General features: G+C 29.9%; 1 protein-coding gene across 1 annotated transcript; it reads left to right on the forward strand.

Annotated features, from left to right (window-relative positions):
- The first annotated feature begins 1765 nt into the window (after positions 1-1765).
- LOC100212170 (protein LTV1 homolog) lies at positions 1766-3211 on the forward strand. Its single transcript, XM_065806231.1, has one exon. The coding sequence runs from the start codon at positions 1827-1829 to the stop codon at positions 3153-3155; it is 1329 nt and encodes a 442-aa protein (XP_065662303.1). The 5' UTR covers positions 1766-1826; the 3' UTR covers positions 3156-3211.
- The last annotated feature ends 16591 nt before the right edge of the window (positions 3212-19802 follow it).

Genomic DNA, 19802 nt, shown 5'->3' on the forward strand with positions numbered 1-19802 from the left:
TACAACGTTTGATGATTTATGTTGGTTTCCTCTGAAGAGTCTACGTTTCTTGCTATACCTTATTTTATTTCTTTTATCTTTATTTCCCATTATTTGAGTTATTATTTAACCAAAGTATAGAAGACAGAAAATTAGCCTAAGAGAGTTGTGGTCGCTGTAAAGTAATTAGACATTTATTAAAGAAACCGTTGAAAACCATGTAACACACTGCACCAAAAGCATTTAATAATAAACAAAAAGTAGTTTTAGAGTAGCAGTCACCACAAATGAAGTTTTTTTGTATTAATTTTTATGGTATTTTGTGGGATAACTTCCTTTTTAGCTACATAGCAACGGAATAATTAATCTGTTGCTACGGACAAATTTATGAAAATGCCTTAACCGCATTATTGAAAACTGATTTTTAATAGGGTTAGCTTTATTTTGATATAAAACTAATATGAAATTCGAAATCTACGATAATTATATTACTTAAAAACTTTAAAATTGAAAAAATGATTTTTTCGATTTTTAATAGTGATCTACCACCTTATAGAACAAAAAAAATTTGAATAAAAAAAAAAATAATAAAATAAAATAAAAGTTGTTATCAATAGAAATCACTCTCCTTTATTTCCAGTAACTACTGTAGTATCACAGTACTCGATATGGTGCTGATCATCATCTATATAATTGATTTTCGTAATAATCTTACGTCTTTAGTGGTTCTATTTTGCAGATGACACAATCACATAATTATACTTGTAAAAAGATTTTTTTTATTGTTTAGAACAGGTAGCCAATCTGATGTGATCTCTCTTCCGCAATTAGGGCCGCCCCAAAGAGATCTTAAAGGGGGTGACGTATCTGTTTTTTGCCAAGTATGGTCTAGAACATTTTTTTGCCGACCGATCCAACTTTGCCGACTGTAGTGTCCAATTTGCCGATTGATTAATTTCTTAGGCGGGTTAGACAGCCCTCTACGCCATTTTTTTACGGGATAGGGAATGGAAAGGGAAAAATAATCACAGAGAATGCGTAGTGTTTTTTCAAAGGTTCATCGGAATTTTCAGTTTTTAATCGGAAAATTGGAAACTTATCTTTAAGTCTTTTATGAACCGTTTTTGAAATGAAAACAACTGGAGATAAGAAATAAACTAAAATAATGTTAAAATTACTGCATTGAGATCAAAAAAATTTGTAAAAAATGTAAAGGAGGTGCCAATTATATAGTGTAAACGCGTTGACACTGTATAACTTTGGTATAAGTCTTAATGACGACCAATTTTTCCAATGTAAAATTTAGGAATAATTTACACGGATTTGTTGCAAACTGATATAACATCTTTTTTAAAAAGCATTTTTTTCTTAATGTAGAATGATCAAACAATCTATAAGTTCTGAAATAACTAAATATTAAATCATGAGTGATTTCCTTAAAAATAAAAAGTTTATATAAAAAAACGTGTAAATAAAGAATTAAAATAAAAAAATATTTTATTTAGAAATTTTGGCCGGAGAAAGTAATTTCCGAACTCTGAGCAGAAGAAACCGGTCTGTCATTTAACATATTTTATCATTATTTCCATCAGCTTTACGACTGTATCAAAACTAATCGTATATTTTAAACATAATTTTAAATTAATCATTAGTTGTTTTAAATTTTTATTGTGTATGTCATATTTAAATTTTATGAATAGTTGTACTTACATCTTCTTGCGAAGGTTAATTCTTTGATTTTATATTAATTTGAAACAAAACAAGTTTTTACAAAACAGTGTTTATAAAATATTTATTTTGTATTTAAGTTATTAAAATATTTATACTTTTTTAAAACACTAGAAACAATGGGAAAGAAAAAAAACTTACTAAATAAAAAAAACTCCCAAAAGTTTACTCTTGTCCATCGAAGTCAAAGAGATCCTCTACAGGCGGACGAAAATAGCACTCAGAGGGTCCTAATTCCTATCAAACAGGGTGATTCAGTAGATGATGAGAAAATAAAGTACGGAGTCTTCTTTGATGATGAATATGATTATATGCAGCACTTAAGAACCAGACAAGGAGGGGAAATTATTTGTGATTCAACCCTTGAAGAAATAAATTATAAAAAAAAAGATGAAAAAGTTGCATTTGGAAAGGTTCTACTTCCCAAAGAAGTGTTACCATCTAAATATGAAGAAATGGAAGGAATGTTGAGTAAAGGAGTTTTACCACGTGGACCACAGCCTGACTGGGATCCAGATATTGTTGCAGCTTTGGATGATGATGTTGATTTAAATGATCCAGAAAACTTTTTGGAAGATGATTTTGTAATTAAAGCAAATTCTACCAGTTTCGAAAATTTCAATGAGGTCAATAATGATGATGATGAAGATTGGGAAACAGAATCTGAGTTTTCATATGAAAGTGATATAAATTCAGAAAATGCTGAAATTTCTGATGGAGAATTCAATCATGAACAAGATGATGTCAAATCTAGATTTACTAATTATTCAATGACTTCGTCTGTTATTAGAAGAACAAATGTTTTAAAAACGCTTGACGACCATTTTGAAAAAATTATGGAAGAGTATGATGAAAATAACATTGGTTGCATTGATAATGAGGATGTTTCAGGTAACGCTACAGTTAATAATGATTTAATCAAGCACACAATCGAGGAGTTTCTTAAAAGTCAGAAAAAGAGTGATTTAGCTGATGTCTTAATTAAAGAAAATGAGAAAATTATGTACAGTGACACTGATAGTGAAATTGAAGATGAAGAACTTTTTAAGCAATTTGATAAAAAGCCAAAAGATCAGTGGGATTGCGAATCAGTTATAAGTACTTACTCAAACTTGTACAACCATCCAAAAATAATCAAGGAAGAGAGTAAAAAACCACCCCAAATACGTCTTCATAAACACACTGGAATGCCTGTTGGTATTTTACAAGAACATTCTAAACACAATGAAAAAAATGACAATGAAAATGAATATACAATTCAATTAAGTAATGTTCGAGATAAAAATGAAACAAATGAAGAAAAAAAGCTTCGTAAGCAAGCTGTGAAAGAACATAGAAAGAATAGAAGAGAAGAAAAGAAAAAGACCAAATTAGCATTCAAAAATGAATTTAAAATCCAAGAAAAGGTAGCAATCAACACTAATTCACAAAAAGGAATCAAACTTTAATGTATAAAAAATTTACATTAATAGAATACTTTGACATAAATAGAATTTTTGACATAGAGTTTTTAGTGTTCAATTAAAATTTGGTTATTAAGATTTTAATTATTTTTAATATTTCTTTTTTTATATTTAATTTTCTATTTCTATAAATATTTTGTAAAACACAGACTGATGGCAACATACTAAAATAACCATCTGCAGAGACTTTAGTACATATGTTGATTAAGGGTTTTTCAAGTCAGGTCCTCCTATTGAAAGTACAAATATAAATACTCAGAAATCCGTTAAATTAAAAAAAGTATATATGAATCAGTAAATGTTGAAAAGGAAGAAGTCTAACTATGTAAACCTTCAAGAAACTAAACAAAAATGATTTTTCCCCTGTAGTAAATTTTTGTTAATGGTTTAATAATTTTTTTTTTTTTTTGAAGAAGATAATGTTTTTGTTCTTTAAAAAAATTATTGAACCATTAACAAAAATTTACTACAGGAAAAATGCAGTTTGTTTTAGTTTCCCGAAAGTTTACATTATTGGACTTCTGCCCTTATAACATTCACCAATTCATATCTATACACAATTTTAACCCATTTTAATATCGACCATAAACTATTTCAATTAACTGATGATAACTAAAAAGAATACTGCAGTTGCATATATATATATATATAAAAGAAAAAAGTTTGATAAGTGATTTTCTATATATATAAATATATATATATATATATATATATATATATATATATATATATATATATATATATATATATATATATATATATATATATATATATGTTCTAAATCTTGATCATATTAGAAGTTTCAGGAGCTTCAGTAAGTCTAATTCTTTTAATTATAAAATCCCCTCCCCCTTATATTTAGATAAGTACAAAAATTGCTTTAAAAACGTCGAGATACAAAAACAGGTCTATATCTTTTTAAGATATAACTGAAAATACGAAAATTGTCAACATAAGACATAAGGTATATAATTGAGAGCATAAAAAATGTATAAAAATAAGAAATCGTAAGATGTAATTAAGAACATAATGTTCAAGGTTATCATGGATTTCTGATAGTGACAACCTTACTTTGTCAGGTAAGGTTATCCTGCTACTGGTAACATGTAAATGTAACAATCTGCTTCATGCCCTGCTGCCTTGTAGGATACGCTTTTTTAGGCAAAGACTAGGAGATGCCAACTCTGACTTAAAACACCCTCTGCTTTGGGGCTCTTGGTTGTGTAAAGGCTAGAGATGGTGCCTCGATAAAAATACTCATCTATGGCAGGTGTTAAATGCATTGGGCTAATGTTTTGTAGAAGGCCTCCTAGGAAAAGATTTAAGAGGAAGCAGACTCTATCTGTTGACCAGCTTTGTACCCCTTCCTCATCTATTAGGCTGGCGCAGCTGTATTTTTAATACTTTGTTTCCAGTTTAGGATGTTAATAGCTCAATGCATGGGTTTTGCTTGTGTCTCTGTTTGTACAATTAGGCAACTCATTCTATTATCTCCTAATGAAGGTACAGCTCTAAAACTTATGTTTTATGGTTCTGAGGCCGGCTGGTAGTCAGGTTTCCCGAGCTCTGTGGTAGCTCTCAGGAGGCTGATTCGATCGACAGCTGAAAAATATCAAAGTATTAACAGTGCCATGTTACACATGGATGGTGTCCCTGTTTGTACTTTTGGTGTGCATTGCCAAGACCTTATTTGTAGCCCCTACGGCTTAGAGTTTATTAATAGTAATGAGGCGATTGGTTGGGCTATTAAGCAGTGTACTAAGTACTATCTATGCTTTGAGTCAAGTTCTTTAACAAATTTAAAAATGAATAAAGTACCAAAAACTATAAAACACAAAATATCCTCATCTCCAAGTTCCCTAAACTTATCAGTCACTAATGTTCGTGGTCTTCGGAGTAACTTTTCTGCTATTGAGTCTTATCTCTTGCAAAGTCTCACAAAGAGCATTTACTTGCTCTTTGTGAGACTAATTTGAGTTCAGCTATTTCATCATGTGATCTTAGTGATGATGGTTATCTTCCTTTAATTCGTAAAGATTCCAATAGTCACATTCTTGGGCTGGGCATTTACATTCATAACAATTCACCCGTCGGAAATCTAGGTTTAAATCCACAGACTATTCTTTTATGTGCTTTTGTCCAGCACCATTTCACTCTCAACTTTTTCTACTTCATCTCAAGACTCTTTTTGATGTTATTTCTAATCATATTGACCAAGCCCTCTCTCTTTATAAGCTAAAACTGTTGTTGTCGGTGACTTTAATGCTCATCACACTGAATGGCTTGGCTCTAGTGTCAGTGACTATGCAGGCATTAAAGCCCACAATTTTCTCCATGATGGTCCTTGGGTAGAAATCTTTCGTCTTCCTGTCGACAAATGTGCTTCTTAAATAACTTCGTGGATTCAGGCTGACATGGAATCTTTTATTCCCTCTTGACGATTCCTGGTCAAGCCCCACTCTTCTCCAAGGTTTTCCTCACATTGTGCTACAGCAATTTCTAATCGAAACCGTTACTTGTATATTTATCAGCAGAACAATTCTCCAGAAAACAGACGTCTGTTTATTACTGCTAAAAACCATTGTAAAAAGGTTTTGTCTAATGCCAAAGCTCGCTATTCTCAGGTCATGAAATCTCGTATTTCATTACAAAAATTGGGCTCTCGTGACTATTGGAGAACCTTTAATAGTATCAATCATAAGGGCAAATCTGTAATTCCACCTCTCTTGTATGGTTCAGACTTTGTCACCTCACCTAAAGACAAAGCTAAATTGTTTGCTAAAAACTTTTCATCAATATCATCTCTTGATTACACTAATTGTGTTCTACCTGATATAGCTGTCAAACAGGCTGATCCATAGCTTGACATTCGTATCACTCCAGTTTCTGTATCTAAAGTGATTTCCTGCTTAGACTCTTCTACAGCTTGTGGCCCGGACAATATACCTGTTATAGTCTTTCAGAAGTGTTCTCCAGAGCTACAGTCTATACTTTTAAAACTATTCAATAAGTGCTTATCGGAGTCTTGTTTTCCAGCCTGATGGAAAGCAGCATCTGTTATTCCTATTTTCAAAAATTCTGTAGAACGATCTGATTTGTCTAACTACCGTCCCAGTCTTCTTACTATCATAAGCAAGGTTTTTGAATCTTTAATTAACAAACACTTAATTTCTTATCTTGAATCTAATAACTTACTTTTTGATCATCAATATGGATTTCAATCTTCTTGTTCTACAACTGATTTGCTGACAGTAATAACCGATAGGTTTTATCGTGCATTAATCAAAGGTGGAGAGGATAAAGCCATCGGTCTTGACATTTCTAAAGCTTTTGATAAAGTTTGGCATGCTGGTCTTCTCCATTACTTTCTTTCTTACTTCATTACTTTTGCCTTCTTCTTACGGTGTATCTGGTAACATCTTTAAGATTATTGAATCCTTTCTTTCCAATCGTAGTATAAAGGTTGTCCTCGATGAACAGCACACTTCTTCTTATTCTGTAACTTCATGGGTTCCTCAAGGTTCAATCCTTGGGCCTATACTCTTTTTGATTTACATTAACAATCTTCCTGGTACTCTCACATCTAAGGTGGTATTGTTCGCTGATGATACTACCATTTATTCTTGTCATGATAAGAAGTCAACACTCTCTGATTGTTTGGAGGGGGCATTTGAGCTTGAAAAGCATCTCATTTCTGCTACAGCATGGGGCTCACAGTAGCTGGTGAACTTTAATTCAGATAAAACTCAATTTTTTCAGTCAATTGTTATCGCAATAATTTAGATCTTCCAAATTTATGAACGGTAATGTACTCGATTATCCATCTACCCTTCATCTTCTAGGATTATATATCTATATTATATATAGATTATGATACTGTTGCCATATATGGGTCGGATCTTCTAATGATGCTCTTTCTCTTTTAGACAAGGTGCAAAAAAACATAGTAAACATCGTTGGACCTACTCTTGCAGCCTACCCCCAACCATTATCACATCGTCGTAATGTTGCTTCTCTTTCTCTTTTCTACAAATACTATAATGGACACTGCTCTAAAGAGCTAGCGTCTCTTGTGCCATCTACAAGAATTCATTCTCGTGTTACTCGCCATTCAATTAGGTCTCATCCTTTTTCTGTGGCTGTTTCTAAGTGCTCAAAAAACTCTTATTCGTCTAGTTTTTTTCATCGAACATCAATTCTTTAGAATTTGTTTCTTTCATCTTGCTTTCCTGATTTATATAATTTGCAATCCTTTAAGTTTTCTATCAATTGTTATCTTGCTCTACAATCTTCATTTTTGCTCTTCCAGTAACTTCCAACTCTATTTAGTGGTGGCTTGCAGCCTTATTGGAAACGAAGATGTTAAAAAAAAAAAGATAAAAATAGCTAACTGAAGAAACCACTTATTTAGATCGTGTGCACCTGCAATTTAAGTTTTGTAATCTATTGATTTTGTTCTCGGAAAATTATTAATTTGAATAATCATGTGAAATATTTATCAATATTGCGCTAATAAAAACACCTGTAGAATGAGAACACAATTTCTTTCAAAAATCGGTGTAAATGTAGCCTATGGTCACACCAAACTTTGTATGAAAATTCTCTCTGATTGATTAACTGAGATTTTTACTACAAGAAAAACTTATAGTTTAATTTTTAAGTTTTTACTACTCATATCTCAAAACATTTACTTATTACTGTTGCTTATTACTGTGAACTATTTTCACTATTTTCAAAATAATGATTACATGAGTTTTCTATTATGTATTACCAGCAAGTTTTATTGTAATTGCTTTATTGGTAAATGTGTCTTTAAATTTCCCTTTTATAAAATATTGATTTGCTAATTAAAGCTTAGTTTGGTTTGGCTTGTGCATAGCGTAAAAACCTTAGTATTTTCTAATAAATTTAATAAACGTCAAAAAAAATTTTTGTTTGTTTGCAAGAACAATCTTAAATATTTAATTTTACATTTGAATATTTAAGATTGTTATTATAAGGTTGCTATTAAAATTACAGTTTATTATTATCTCCAACAAATATTCCTGAAATTTTATCTCTTATATCTAAATTGAATCCAAAAAAATCATTAGTCAAAACAGCAGTACCACACATTCTTATAGATTTTAACTATGACTTTTCAAATATTCTTTCTAAACTATTAAATACCTCATTCATAAACGGAACATTTCCTGATATTTTGAAATTATTTTGTGTTATTCCAATATTTAAAAATGCCTTAAACTTTCATGCCCTAACTACAGACCTATTTCTCTTTTATCTAACGCTAGTAAGCTTCTTAAAAAACTTATATATTCTTGAGTGTACTCTTTTCTAAACTACTGTTTAACAACAAGTTACTTAACAAGTAGCTATCGTCCCAACATCAAGCTATGAAAATAACAAACTTCCAAACATTTAAATCAGATACATTGGAGTCCTTCAAAAAATTTAACATTCCAATATTTCCTGTAAGTAAAGTATGCTAATCTTTTTTTTTTTACTTTTTTATTCTTTTCTAAAACATTTTAGTAAATTGTTGTACAATAAAATCGTTAACATAAAAATAGTAAAACCATACCATAAGAACTAAGTAAAAGATAAAATAATTATACAGATATTTAATTTTATAAAAAGAACGCGGAGATTCGCAGAAGACCACAAGGTCTCGCCGTCGAGAACTGCTCACAATTAACAATCTCAATAAATCACAAACCAAATATAGTTATCTATCACTAAAAAAATGACAGCATAAATACATCAAGTAGTAGGAGAGAGTGGGGAGAAGTGGGACACGTAAGTTTTTTTTCCACGTAAATTATTAAACGTTGGAAAATATAAAAATATATTATTAAGAGACAAAATAATTTCTTTAAGCTTATTCTTAAATGAGAGGTAACTCCATTCCAGAGAAAAATCTAAATGTTTTAAAACTATTTTATTCCAGAGAATAAAATAGTTTTGAAACAAAAGAAGTTCCGCGAAATGCAAAGTTTGTTTTTTAAAAAATAATTTGATAAATTGGTTGCCAAATTATTTTTCCATTTCTCAAATTGTATTTATTTTTATCTTTCAAGGTATATAAATTATGGAAAGAAACTGGGGAGGAGAATTTAGTTTTACATTTGTACGTAAAACAAAGAAAATTTAAAAACATTAAAAACATTGAGCTGTTACATATTAAAAATTTTCATTTCAAATAAAAGAGGCCTGGCATGAGTAAATCTGTCTTCAAAATTGATAAGACGAGCAATATACTTCTGCTGACAATAAATAGGTTCCAATTTACTTTTATTGACACTACACCAAGCAATATTATCATAGTTTAAATGACAATAGATAAAAGAAAAATACAATTGAGTTAAACTTTATTTATTTAAAGCATTTCTAGCCTTATACACAATTCAATACTTTTAGCAACTTTGTTGCACAAAAATTAGCGTGATATTTCCAGATAAGGTTTCATCAACATATATACCTAAAAATAGTATTTATTTCTCTTTTTATTTGGATTTTGTCTATAAAAAGTAAGGGCATGTCGGTACGCAGTAGTTTCTTTTTAGAAGTTGGATGAAAAAGTGACCATTTTGTTTTATCGACATTTAATGGGAAATTTCTAAAACGCCGAATTCTAAAAAGCCGAAACGCCGAAATGCCGAAAAACCTTCTAAGAGAAACTGAATAAAATTTTTTGCATGAATTAAGAAAAATATGAAAACTAATTTTTTTTTTTTGCCTGGAATTATAATAATTTATTATAAAATTATAAAAATCAAAAAAAAAAAAAAATTTTTTCTTATGTTAGGGGCTTGTTAATTTAAAGCAACAGTATGCAATAGAGGAAAAACAAAAAACTTTAACATAATTTTTTTCTTTCTAATTACTTGGTAAAATCTTTAAAGCAATTAGATTTAGGTGTAAAACACAAATGTACTTAACATTTTTCTCAACAAACATAGGGATGCCATCACATCCAGGGTTTTTACATCGTCCTTTTTTTTACTAAAAACAGGCCAATGATCAATGCTATCAATTGTAGTGAAAATTTCAGGAAGTAATGCAACAGGACCTTTTTTTCTCTTTGCAACAAGGAGATTTTCCACTTATTTTGATTTACGACTTCTTTTATTTTTCCCCATAATTTTTCTGGCTTTCATCAAATCATTGCTACTTTTAATTTGAATACTCTTAGTTGAAAAATATCTTTCTTTAGAGCATTACATTTTTTCATATTGTGACAATAAATGATCCAAGCATGGACAATTATCATATCTAAAATGATAATGCCAAATGTGTTTATGGTACCATTTTTTGATCATATTTGAATTCTATATAAGTTTAATAGACAATCTAATAAGTCACCTCCTCCCATAAACTTGTTGTATGTTAAGACAATAGAAGGTCGTGTTACATTTATTATTGATTTTGACTTGCGATCCCATTGCTAAACCGTAACACTGGGTTTACTGCCTCAAAGAATGAATGTAATGTTACCCCTTTATTACCGAACCACTTTACAACCCGCCGTTCAATGTTTTCAACATTTTTGGTAAACAAAGTAGTTGATCCTCCCCCTTGTTTTTTCATAACTTTATCTGTTGGAAAAAAAAAAATTAATTTTATCTGATTGATTATCCCAAACTTCATCTTCTGTATCAGGTAATATAATTTCTTCATCAGTATCACTATAAAAATCAGTACATCTATAAGTTCTGTATTATATTCTTCATCAGAGTCTGTAAACAAATCACTATCTTCTGGATTTTGGATTTTGGACTGGAAATTTTATAGGAGCATGATTAATTTTTGACTTAGGTAAGCCTCCATAAAAGCATTTAACATCTAGAAAAAATTAAAAAATCTTGCTAAAACATTTAAAAATTACATAACTCATAAATATGTTGTTTTTAGGTTTTTTTTTATATTTAGAATGCACGGTGTTGCTTTAAAACAACAAACACATTTTTCAGGTCTATACCTTTATAATAAGTGTAAATTAAATCTAAATGCTTTTAAAACATAGTGGTAACTTTGAAAAAACATATAAGTATCATTTATTTGTTATAAACTTGTTCCAAAATATCAAAACAAATTCATTTTACTTTATATTGTCAAATTCAGTTTGACAATATAAAGTGAGCCGTTATCTCAAAATTAATAATTTCAAATGTTTCCAAAAAATGTAATTCAAATTTTTATCGCAATGTTGCCGCACTTAAAATATCATAACTCTAAACTACTAAAATGATTCTTTGAGTTACTACCTTTAGCTAAACTGTGTAACAAGCTTATTATATATGTGGTGTGTTAATTTAAAGACACAATGCAATATAGGGTTAAATGCATGTTTAAATTATTGTTTTGAATTTTATTATAAAATTCAAAACATGTAAAATTAAAAAAATAGTGTAGCAATAAGTTTTGTATTGCTATGGCATCTTTGCATCGTACATCGAAGTTAGAGTGATTTGCAGCAATTAAGTAAGTTTAGTGGAATCTGCACAATAAGAGAAAAGTCTGTCACTAATGTTAAATATGCACAATAAGAGAAAAATCTGTTATCACAGCAAGAGTAAATTTTTTGTTGATAATTTTTTCTATATGTTTCTTTATTCTGTGTTAGTTAACACAGATTAAAGATTAATTAATCTTTAATCTGTGTTAACTAACACAGACTGTGTTAGTTAAAGATTTGACGCAGATTGTGTTAGTTAAAGATTTGACGCAGATTAAAAAAACTCTGTTAACTGTGTCACAGTTAACAGAGTTTTTTTAATCTGCGTTGAAAGAACTTAAAGTTTCTTTTTTTAGCTTTTTTTGATCTAAAATTTTTATTTTCATAATATAAAGTAATATTTGAAGTATGCTTGTTTCAATAGTATGGTTGATCCATTAGTTTGACATACCTCAAGTACTTTATTTTACTTATATGACTCATAAAAGGAAAACATGGCTGTTTTCATCATATTATGAGGAAAACAGCCACGTTTTCCTTAAATAAGCTGAAACAACAAAAAGCAATATATTTACCATATATATAGATATTTTACATGACCATGTTATAAATTATAAAAGTATGTACACAATCTACATTCTGGATGGTTCACTCTCATACAGCCTGGCTAAATAGAGGAGAGCGACCATAAACAAAACAAAACATAAACAAATAAAATAAAAAAAATAATACACACACAGAAGGTTGCTATTAGTAGACATTCATATTTATATCTTATTTATCTTCTATGGTGATATATTTTTTTTATCACCAGTGATACAATTGTTGTTTCTATTTATCTTGATATAGCAATTAGTATTTTAATTTAGTTTTGAGGACATATTTTTTAATGTTGTAAAGAAGGGAAAAGAGGGATTGTTTTTGATTTATTTTAAAGTTCATTCCAGTCCACTAATGCAGAGTATTTAAATAAATGTTTATTGTAGGATTTTGTATTATATGTTTGCACACTCAGTGCACCTCTACAAAATTTTCTTGTGAGTTGACAGCTAGTTGCACCGCAAAGAGTAAACCATTTATTAAATATTTGAGGCAGCTTTTTGTTTAGGATGCTGTAAACAAATAAACAATTTTCAATTTTGATTATATCATGAAGTTTTAAAATTTGTAGTGTGTTAAAAAATGTGAATGTATGGGTATTTTTTTGGTAGAAATTCAATAACCCTGATTGCTTTTTTCTGCATGATAAATAGGCAATTCACTTACGTTTTGATTCCATGATAGAAAACAATATGTGATATAACAATATGTGGTGAGAGTGAAACAATATGTAGTGAGAGTGAAAAAAAGTATAGTAAATAGATTTTAAAGTTTTTTGTTGTATGAAATGTCTTAGCTTTGACAGAATTCAACTTATTAGAGATATCTTTATAAGTTCAGGCTAAGCTATTGTCTAGCTTTATACCAAAGTAGTTTACAAATTTTTTGCACCAAAGTTTTTCCCATTTAACTTAATTTTAAGCTGCTGGTCTAATTTTTTGTGACGACTTTTAAATAATATTAAATCAGTTTTTCCAGAGTTATGGGAAATTTTGTTGGCATTTAGCCAGTTGCTTAGTTTTTTAAGGTTATTGTTAACGTATTTGTTGATTTTTTTAATGGACTTTTTTAAAATAGAGAAGGTTTGTGTCATCTGCAAAGGATTCTACAAAATTTTAAAGCTTTAGACATGTCATTTATATATATATATATATAAGGAACAGCAAAGGGCCAAAGACAGATTCCTGAGGAACACCTACTTTGATATCGTTTGTTTATGCTCACCCCACTAATGGATACTAATTGAGTTCTATTAGTAAGGAAAGATTTGAACCAGGAGTTTGAAACTCCTTTAACACCATAGTAAGGTAGTTTATAAAGTAGGATGTCAACATCTACAGTGTCAATTGCCTTTTGAAGTTTGATAAAAAATAGCACATCCAAACGTTCCTTCATCAAGAGAATCTTTAATTTTTTCTGTTAGAGTTAGTAAAGCAAGTGACGTAGAGTAGTTTGTTTGAAAACCAAATTGTAATTCAAAAAAAAATTTTTTTCCATTAAAGAATTCATATAAGTGGTTAAACATTAGCCTTTCAAAATTTTTATCAATGTTGGAGAGGAGGGAAATTGGCCTATAGTTTGGCATAAATAGTTTGGAATCAGTTTTAAAAATAGATATAACTTTGGTAGTTTTTAAGTTTTCTGGGAAAATACCACTCGAAAAAGAGGCATTAAAAATGTTAGAAAGAATTCTTGAAAGTTCCGTTTTTAATAGTTTTAGAATTTTAGACGATTGTTAAACATGTTTATTTTATTGACAGTAAATATAGAGTAGTTAGTTTAGCAGCAAATTTCAATTTGTTTAAAAAAAGTTTGTTAAAGAAACTTTATTGTTATTATTCAATGATGTCTTTATAAGTAATTAATTAATTTATAAGTAATTAATTAACTAATTTTTATTTTTTTTTAATTTGAAAATTGACAAGGAATGCAAGCATTGGGAGAAGCTTTGAGTTTTGGAAAGTGATGACTATGAAAAAAAGGGTCCTAGGTAAAAAGGTAAGCTCCTTTTTATTTATTTTTTTATTTCTTGTTACAAATTCTTGATCTGCAAAACTGGTTAACGTCTTAAAAGGCATTGGGTTGTAAAAAATCATTTTTAGGAAATCAATGTCATCAAACATCAAAAATGGCATTTTTAACCCTTGTTCAAACCCAAAAAATGTTAAAACACTGGTGTTAAACCTATATAATTATAATTTACAATCTTTTAAGTTGTCTTTTAGCCTGTGCTGATGTAACTTTGAAGTTGTGTGAGGGGGCAAGGAGTTTAGACATTAAAGTACTTTCACAAAAACTAATCTGGCTTTAGTCAATATACTACAAGAATTAATAATAAAAATAACTTTCAGAAGATTACCAATACTTTCTTCCTGGCATCTTCAAAATATTTGAAAAATTAATTTGGTATTGACAGGTTAAATACTTTTTGTGTTGCTAGTAGATAAGACATTTGTAACTTTTAAAATTTAGACAAACCGATACTTTTCTTTTTTTATATATACTAATTTATATATACTGTGGATGAGTTAAATAAAAACGTTATTTAAGAAGAATTTTTACTCAATTATTCTAAAGTGTTACTTTATAAGGTATAAAATTGGCAATAATTTTTATTTGACAATTGCTGTTTTAACAATTTTTTTAAACTCAATCATTTAGATTCAATCCAATTTATTCAATAGTAAAAAACGGTTTTAGTCTTCAACGGTTGAAATTATTTTGCAACTTTCAATTCATTGAAGAAACTGGTTTTCATTGATCTAGTATAAACTCAGATCGTAGTACAATCTACCTGATGAAAGATGGTATTACTTATATATGTGATAATTAACAAAAGTCAATTAGTTTTTAAATGATCAGATGAATACTGGCCTTTATTATATGGCTGGTTGTGTATTATATGTTGTGCATAATTAATGTAACAATATCAGTCTCTTTTTCCAAAATAAAAAAACTACGTTTCGCATAGTAAATTGGGTTTTCTTACTCTTTTGCAGTTCATTCGTTGTTTTTTTTCATTTCTATAGTAGAATATGAGGGTACAGCCAATATTTTTTTAATTCGCATTTTATATTTGCTTTTATTTCTAAAAATTTTAAATTTTTATAAATGATAGAGCTTTAAAATATATTTATTGATTTAATAACTTTTTAATAATAATTGTTTAATAACTTAGTTGTTTTACTTTTTTTTCCGTCGGTTCTGTCCTCACCACTACATAAAATAAGAGAAATAAACTATGATTTTAGTAATCCCTGGTGTGAACATTACAACTCTTACTTGTTTTAGGTTGATTGAGCAAGGAATTGTCCTGAGAAAATTACCTAAACATGGTAAAAATGCATATTTTCTAGTTACAAAAAATCAAGAAATTGATATCTAAATATTAACTCAGAAAAATGCTCGTTTACTGTTTAGATCTCTCTGTTGACTTAAACCGCCACTGCTCAAATGAGCAAAATAACAGCATTCCAAATACATTCTTTTTTACAGCGCTCAACATTTTTTCTTTGATACCTTACTAATAAAAAAACATTTTTTTCATTAGATTCTAAAACATAAATGAATTCTAACAAAAAGCCACCTTAATTTTTTTACAAATGTTTGTTGTCAAGTTTGCATTTCTAAAGCCCTTGGGCATACTCAAGGTGACTAATCCTTTGATTAAATCTTTTTGAGTAAGTACTGCAGAAATGATTTATTAATTAATCTTCCGCGTACTTTAAAACTTAAATGTTACTTTTTTATGTTCAATATAATAATTGATTTGATTCAAATCTAGGATATAAAAACTCTTTCAAATGTCTGGAACTGAAACCAAAAAAGTTAAAAGCTACATTTTTCTCTGTCATTTGCAATGTTTCAAAATGTTTTGGTCTGTTTAACATCGTTCACATAGCTTTAAAAAGATTTATAGAAGACGCTAATTATTTGTGAGGACCTTCAAAGATATCTAGCGTCAATGTTGTTCAGTGTGCAAGGATTCATTTTAACAAAAATTTGAGGCCCAGACATTATTTTTTAACTTCGTTTAGCAAGAATTGATATCACAAGAGATGTTCTCTGCTTAAAGATTAAGCTTGCTTAAAATTCTTGTTGTGTACCTGTAGGTTCTCTTTCACCCAGAAACGATTGGCTTTTTCTTAACACAGCTTTCTTATAACTATTTATGTGAGAATTCGCTTGTTTGATGGGTCACCGTGGTTATTATCAAGACTCCGATTAAAGTTTTCAAACTCCGATTAAAGTTTTCTAAATTTAATTAGTTTATAATTTTTATGAAATTACTAAATATGAAATTAGCAAATAAATTTGAAAAACAACTTTATAAAAATTAATTTTTATTAGGAAAGTTTAAAGAGACAGAAGCGAAAGCCAAATTTGGCTTTTGCTTTTGTCCTTTTAAACTTTCGCATTTACAAATGCTCGATAAAAAATCCGGGGGTACTTAACTTTTCGTTATATTTTTTTACGATTACCGCAGGTCTATTATAACGCCATTTTTTTCGGCATTTCGGCGTTTTAGAATTCGGCTTTTTAGGCGATCCCCATTTAATGGCAACTTATTCATTTTGAATTATTTACGAATTTTCACTGATTCAATGTTCATATTTTGAAATAATGTTATAATAGTTTCATGCGATAAAAAGAAATTAGTGTCATCAGCAAACATAACAGTCATTAAACTTGACACTTTAGGGAGATCAGTAATGTAAATTAAAAAGAGAAGTGGTCTGAGTATAGAGCTCTAGGAAACTCTACAGATTTTTTTTAATAAATTAGTTGTACCAGTTTTATCACTATAAACAAACTGCTTACGGTTGTTTTGAACCCGTATCGATTGATATATAGTATATTATTTAATGAAAGGTGATTATAAATAACGTTATATAAGTTTTTTCTAAAACTTTAGAAAAAACAGAAAGAATTGGGAGATAATTTGTAACATTGGTTGGATTGTCTACCTTAAAAGTTGGAGTGGTTTTAGCTATTTTAAAATGATCTGGAAATATTCCCTGTAAATTTAACAAAGAAAAACTTTAAATTGTACATCTTTTAAGTGTTCATATGAGTCGATGACAACATTACTACTTTTTCTATCGAGACCAACGGATTTAGTTGTTTTAAGCATTTTAAAAGATTTTTCGAACGGTCGGAAACGCAGGTATAGTATTATTTTGATAACATAGTTGTAATTTTCACAAACAAAAGCTATTTTATTGAAAAGTATATAATTATAAATAGGTAGAAAAATATTATAAAATGATACCTAGGTACAGTTCTAAAGATAGGATAAATCTTGCAGTGAATGTTGAAAAGCTCATTGAATGTACTGCAATTCCAGCAACAAGGTTCAATGTTAGTGTACAACCTCATCTGGCAATTTTAAGTGAAGTATTTAAAGCTGGAGGTATAAAATTTAATATACCGCTTTCACGAAGCACACTTTATAGAAAAAAGTTCAAATATGAAGTACTTGAAGGAGACTTGGAGTGGATTTCAATAACAAATCATCTTAAAGGCCGATGGCTTATTCTTCATTTTGATACCAAACTGTTGGAACAAATTATCACTGAGCTTAACATTATTCAAAAAATAGAGCAACTTGCAGTCTCAATGAGCTCCCCGGATGACGATACCATGGAAGACCATCTTTTAGGTGTTGTTCAATGTCCCTCTTTAAAGGGAGTTGACCAAGCAGAATAAGTGCGCAATCTTTTAGAACACTATGTATGTAAAAAGCAGATCATTGGTATATGCTGTGATACAACTGTAAGCAATACAGGTGGAGTCAATGGAACAGTCCAAATTCTTACAGATATTTTGGAATTACCAATGTTGGGGATAATGTGTTGGAGACACATACATGAAGTACATGTATCTCACTATATGGCTGCTCTTACTAGTAAGAAAACTAAAGGTCCAAGAAAAACTCTTTATGTCAAGCTAAAGAACAAGTGACCTGAAATCTGCGAGAAAGATAATGAAGCACAAAATTTATGTAAATTGGACTGGCAAAGTGATGATCTGAAGATTGACTCTGTTCTTCGCACTGTTGTAGGGGAAGCTAAGAAATTTTTGACTAATGCAACTACTGATATGGTGTTTTCAAAGAATGATGATGGTATAGTTTGTAAGCTTGCCTCCTTCTTCCTTGGAGCGGAAGTACAAGATTTTAGGTTTCATCAACCTGACGCCTGCCATGAGGCAAGGTTTTTAGCAGATGCAATCTACATTCTTACTCTTTATATGACCAAAGATATCAATAATATCTTGACAGAAAAAGTAATATATATATATATATATATATATATTATATATATATATATATATATATATATATATATATATATATATATATATATATATATATATATATATATATATATATATATATATATGCAGTATTGGACAAAACATATGCAACCAACATCAAACAATGCTAAAAAGTGTCCCTAATTTTACATGTCTTAAAAACGAAACGAACTATACTACCACAGCAAACAGTTCAGGAGTTTGGAGTCATAGCATGCCATGACATGAGGAATCAGCTGACAGGTGACAGCACACAGGCAGAATTTCGTTGACAAGTGCCATTTTGCAGCGGACAAAACAAGTGCAACTTTTTTGGTTTGTTTCATTTTCTTAAGTCTGGTCCGTGTCAACGTCACAGAAGTTTTTTAATAACTAAAGGAAGTATCCAGAAGTTTCCAGAAGTTTCTAGAAGCATGCAGAAGCTTCCAGAAGTTTCCAGAAGAAGCACCTGGAAGCATCCAGTAGTATCCAGAAGTATCCAGAAATATTCAAAAGCATCCAGACGCATCCAGAAGCTTCCAGAAGCATCGAAAAGAAGCATCTAGAATCTTCCAGAACAGGTTCACATAGGTTCATTTTACTATATGAGAGACATGTAAATCGACATATAATTCAGTCAGTATATGGAAGTCAATCAGTCAGTATTTTCTGGACAGTTTATCGAAGTGAGTTTTATCAAAGTGTTTTATCGAAGCACATTAATAAAAGAAGTGAAATACAACAAGTGTTTCATTACATCAATGCAGTCCACATCCAACCAAGACGTTGTGTTCCACAAAGCATTATTGTATCATCACAAGGTAAATGTAAAACGGTAAGCCTTGAGAAGCGTGATTATTTATTTTTATTATTTTATGACTTCAAGTGCAAAAATGGCTCCCGACGGTCTTGGATTGGAACTAAGAAAGAAAATTATTAGCGATTACGTAAGTGGAATGTCACAAAAAAGTATTTGTGATAAATATCGCGTGAAAAAATGGACCGTATCAAGACTATGTTCCAAATATCGTTCAACGGGGAAGTTGGCAGCACATAACAAAGGTGGAAGATCGCGTTCTACCACTTCTAGAGAGGATTCTATGATCGTCAGATCCGTCAAGAAGGATCCCTAGATATCATCAGTCGAGATACAAAAGCAATTAGAGCTGCCTGTATCGGACCGAACAATCAGATAACGTGCAGTTGAAGCCGGATTGTTTTCTCGACGCCCTGCAAAGAAACTGCTAATTTCACTAAAAAACCAGAAGAAAAGACTCCTG

This window comes from Hydra vulgaris, chromosome 09 (genome assembly GCF_038396675.1).
Source record: "Hydra vulgaris chromosome 09, alternate assembly HydraT2T_AEP".
Lineage (NCBI taxonomy): Eukaryota > Metazoa > Cnidaria > Hydrozoa > Anthoathecata > Hydridae > Hydra > Hydra vulgaris.

What these genes read in the sequence shown, in the direction of transcription:
- LOC100212170 (XM_065806231.1), top strand. Translation starts at nt 1,827, where the DNA reads ATGGGAAAGAAAAAAAACTTACTAAATAAAAAAAACTCCCAAAAGTTT.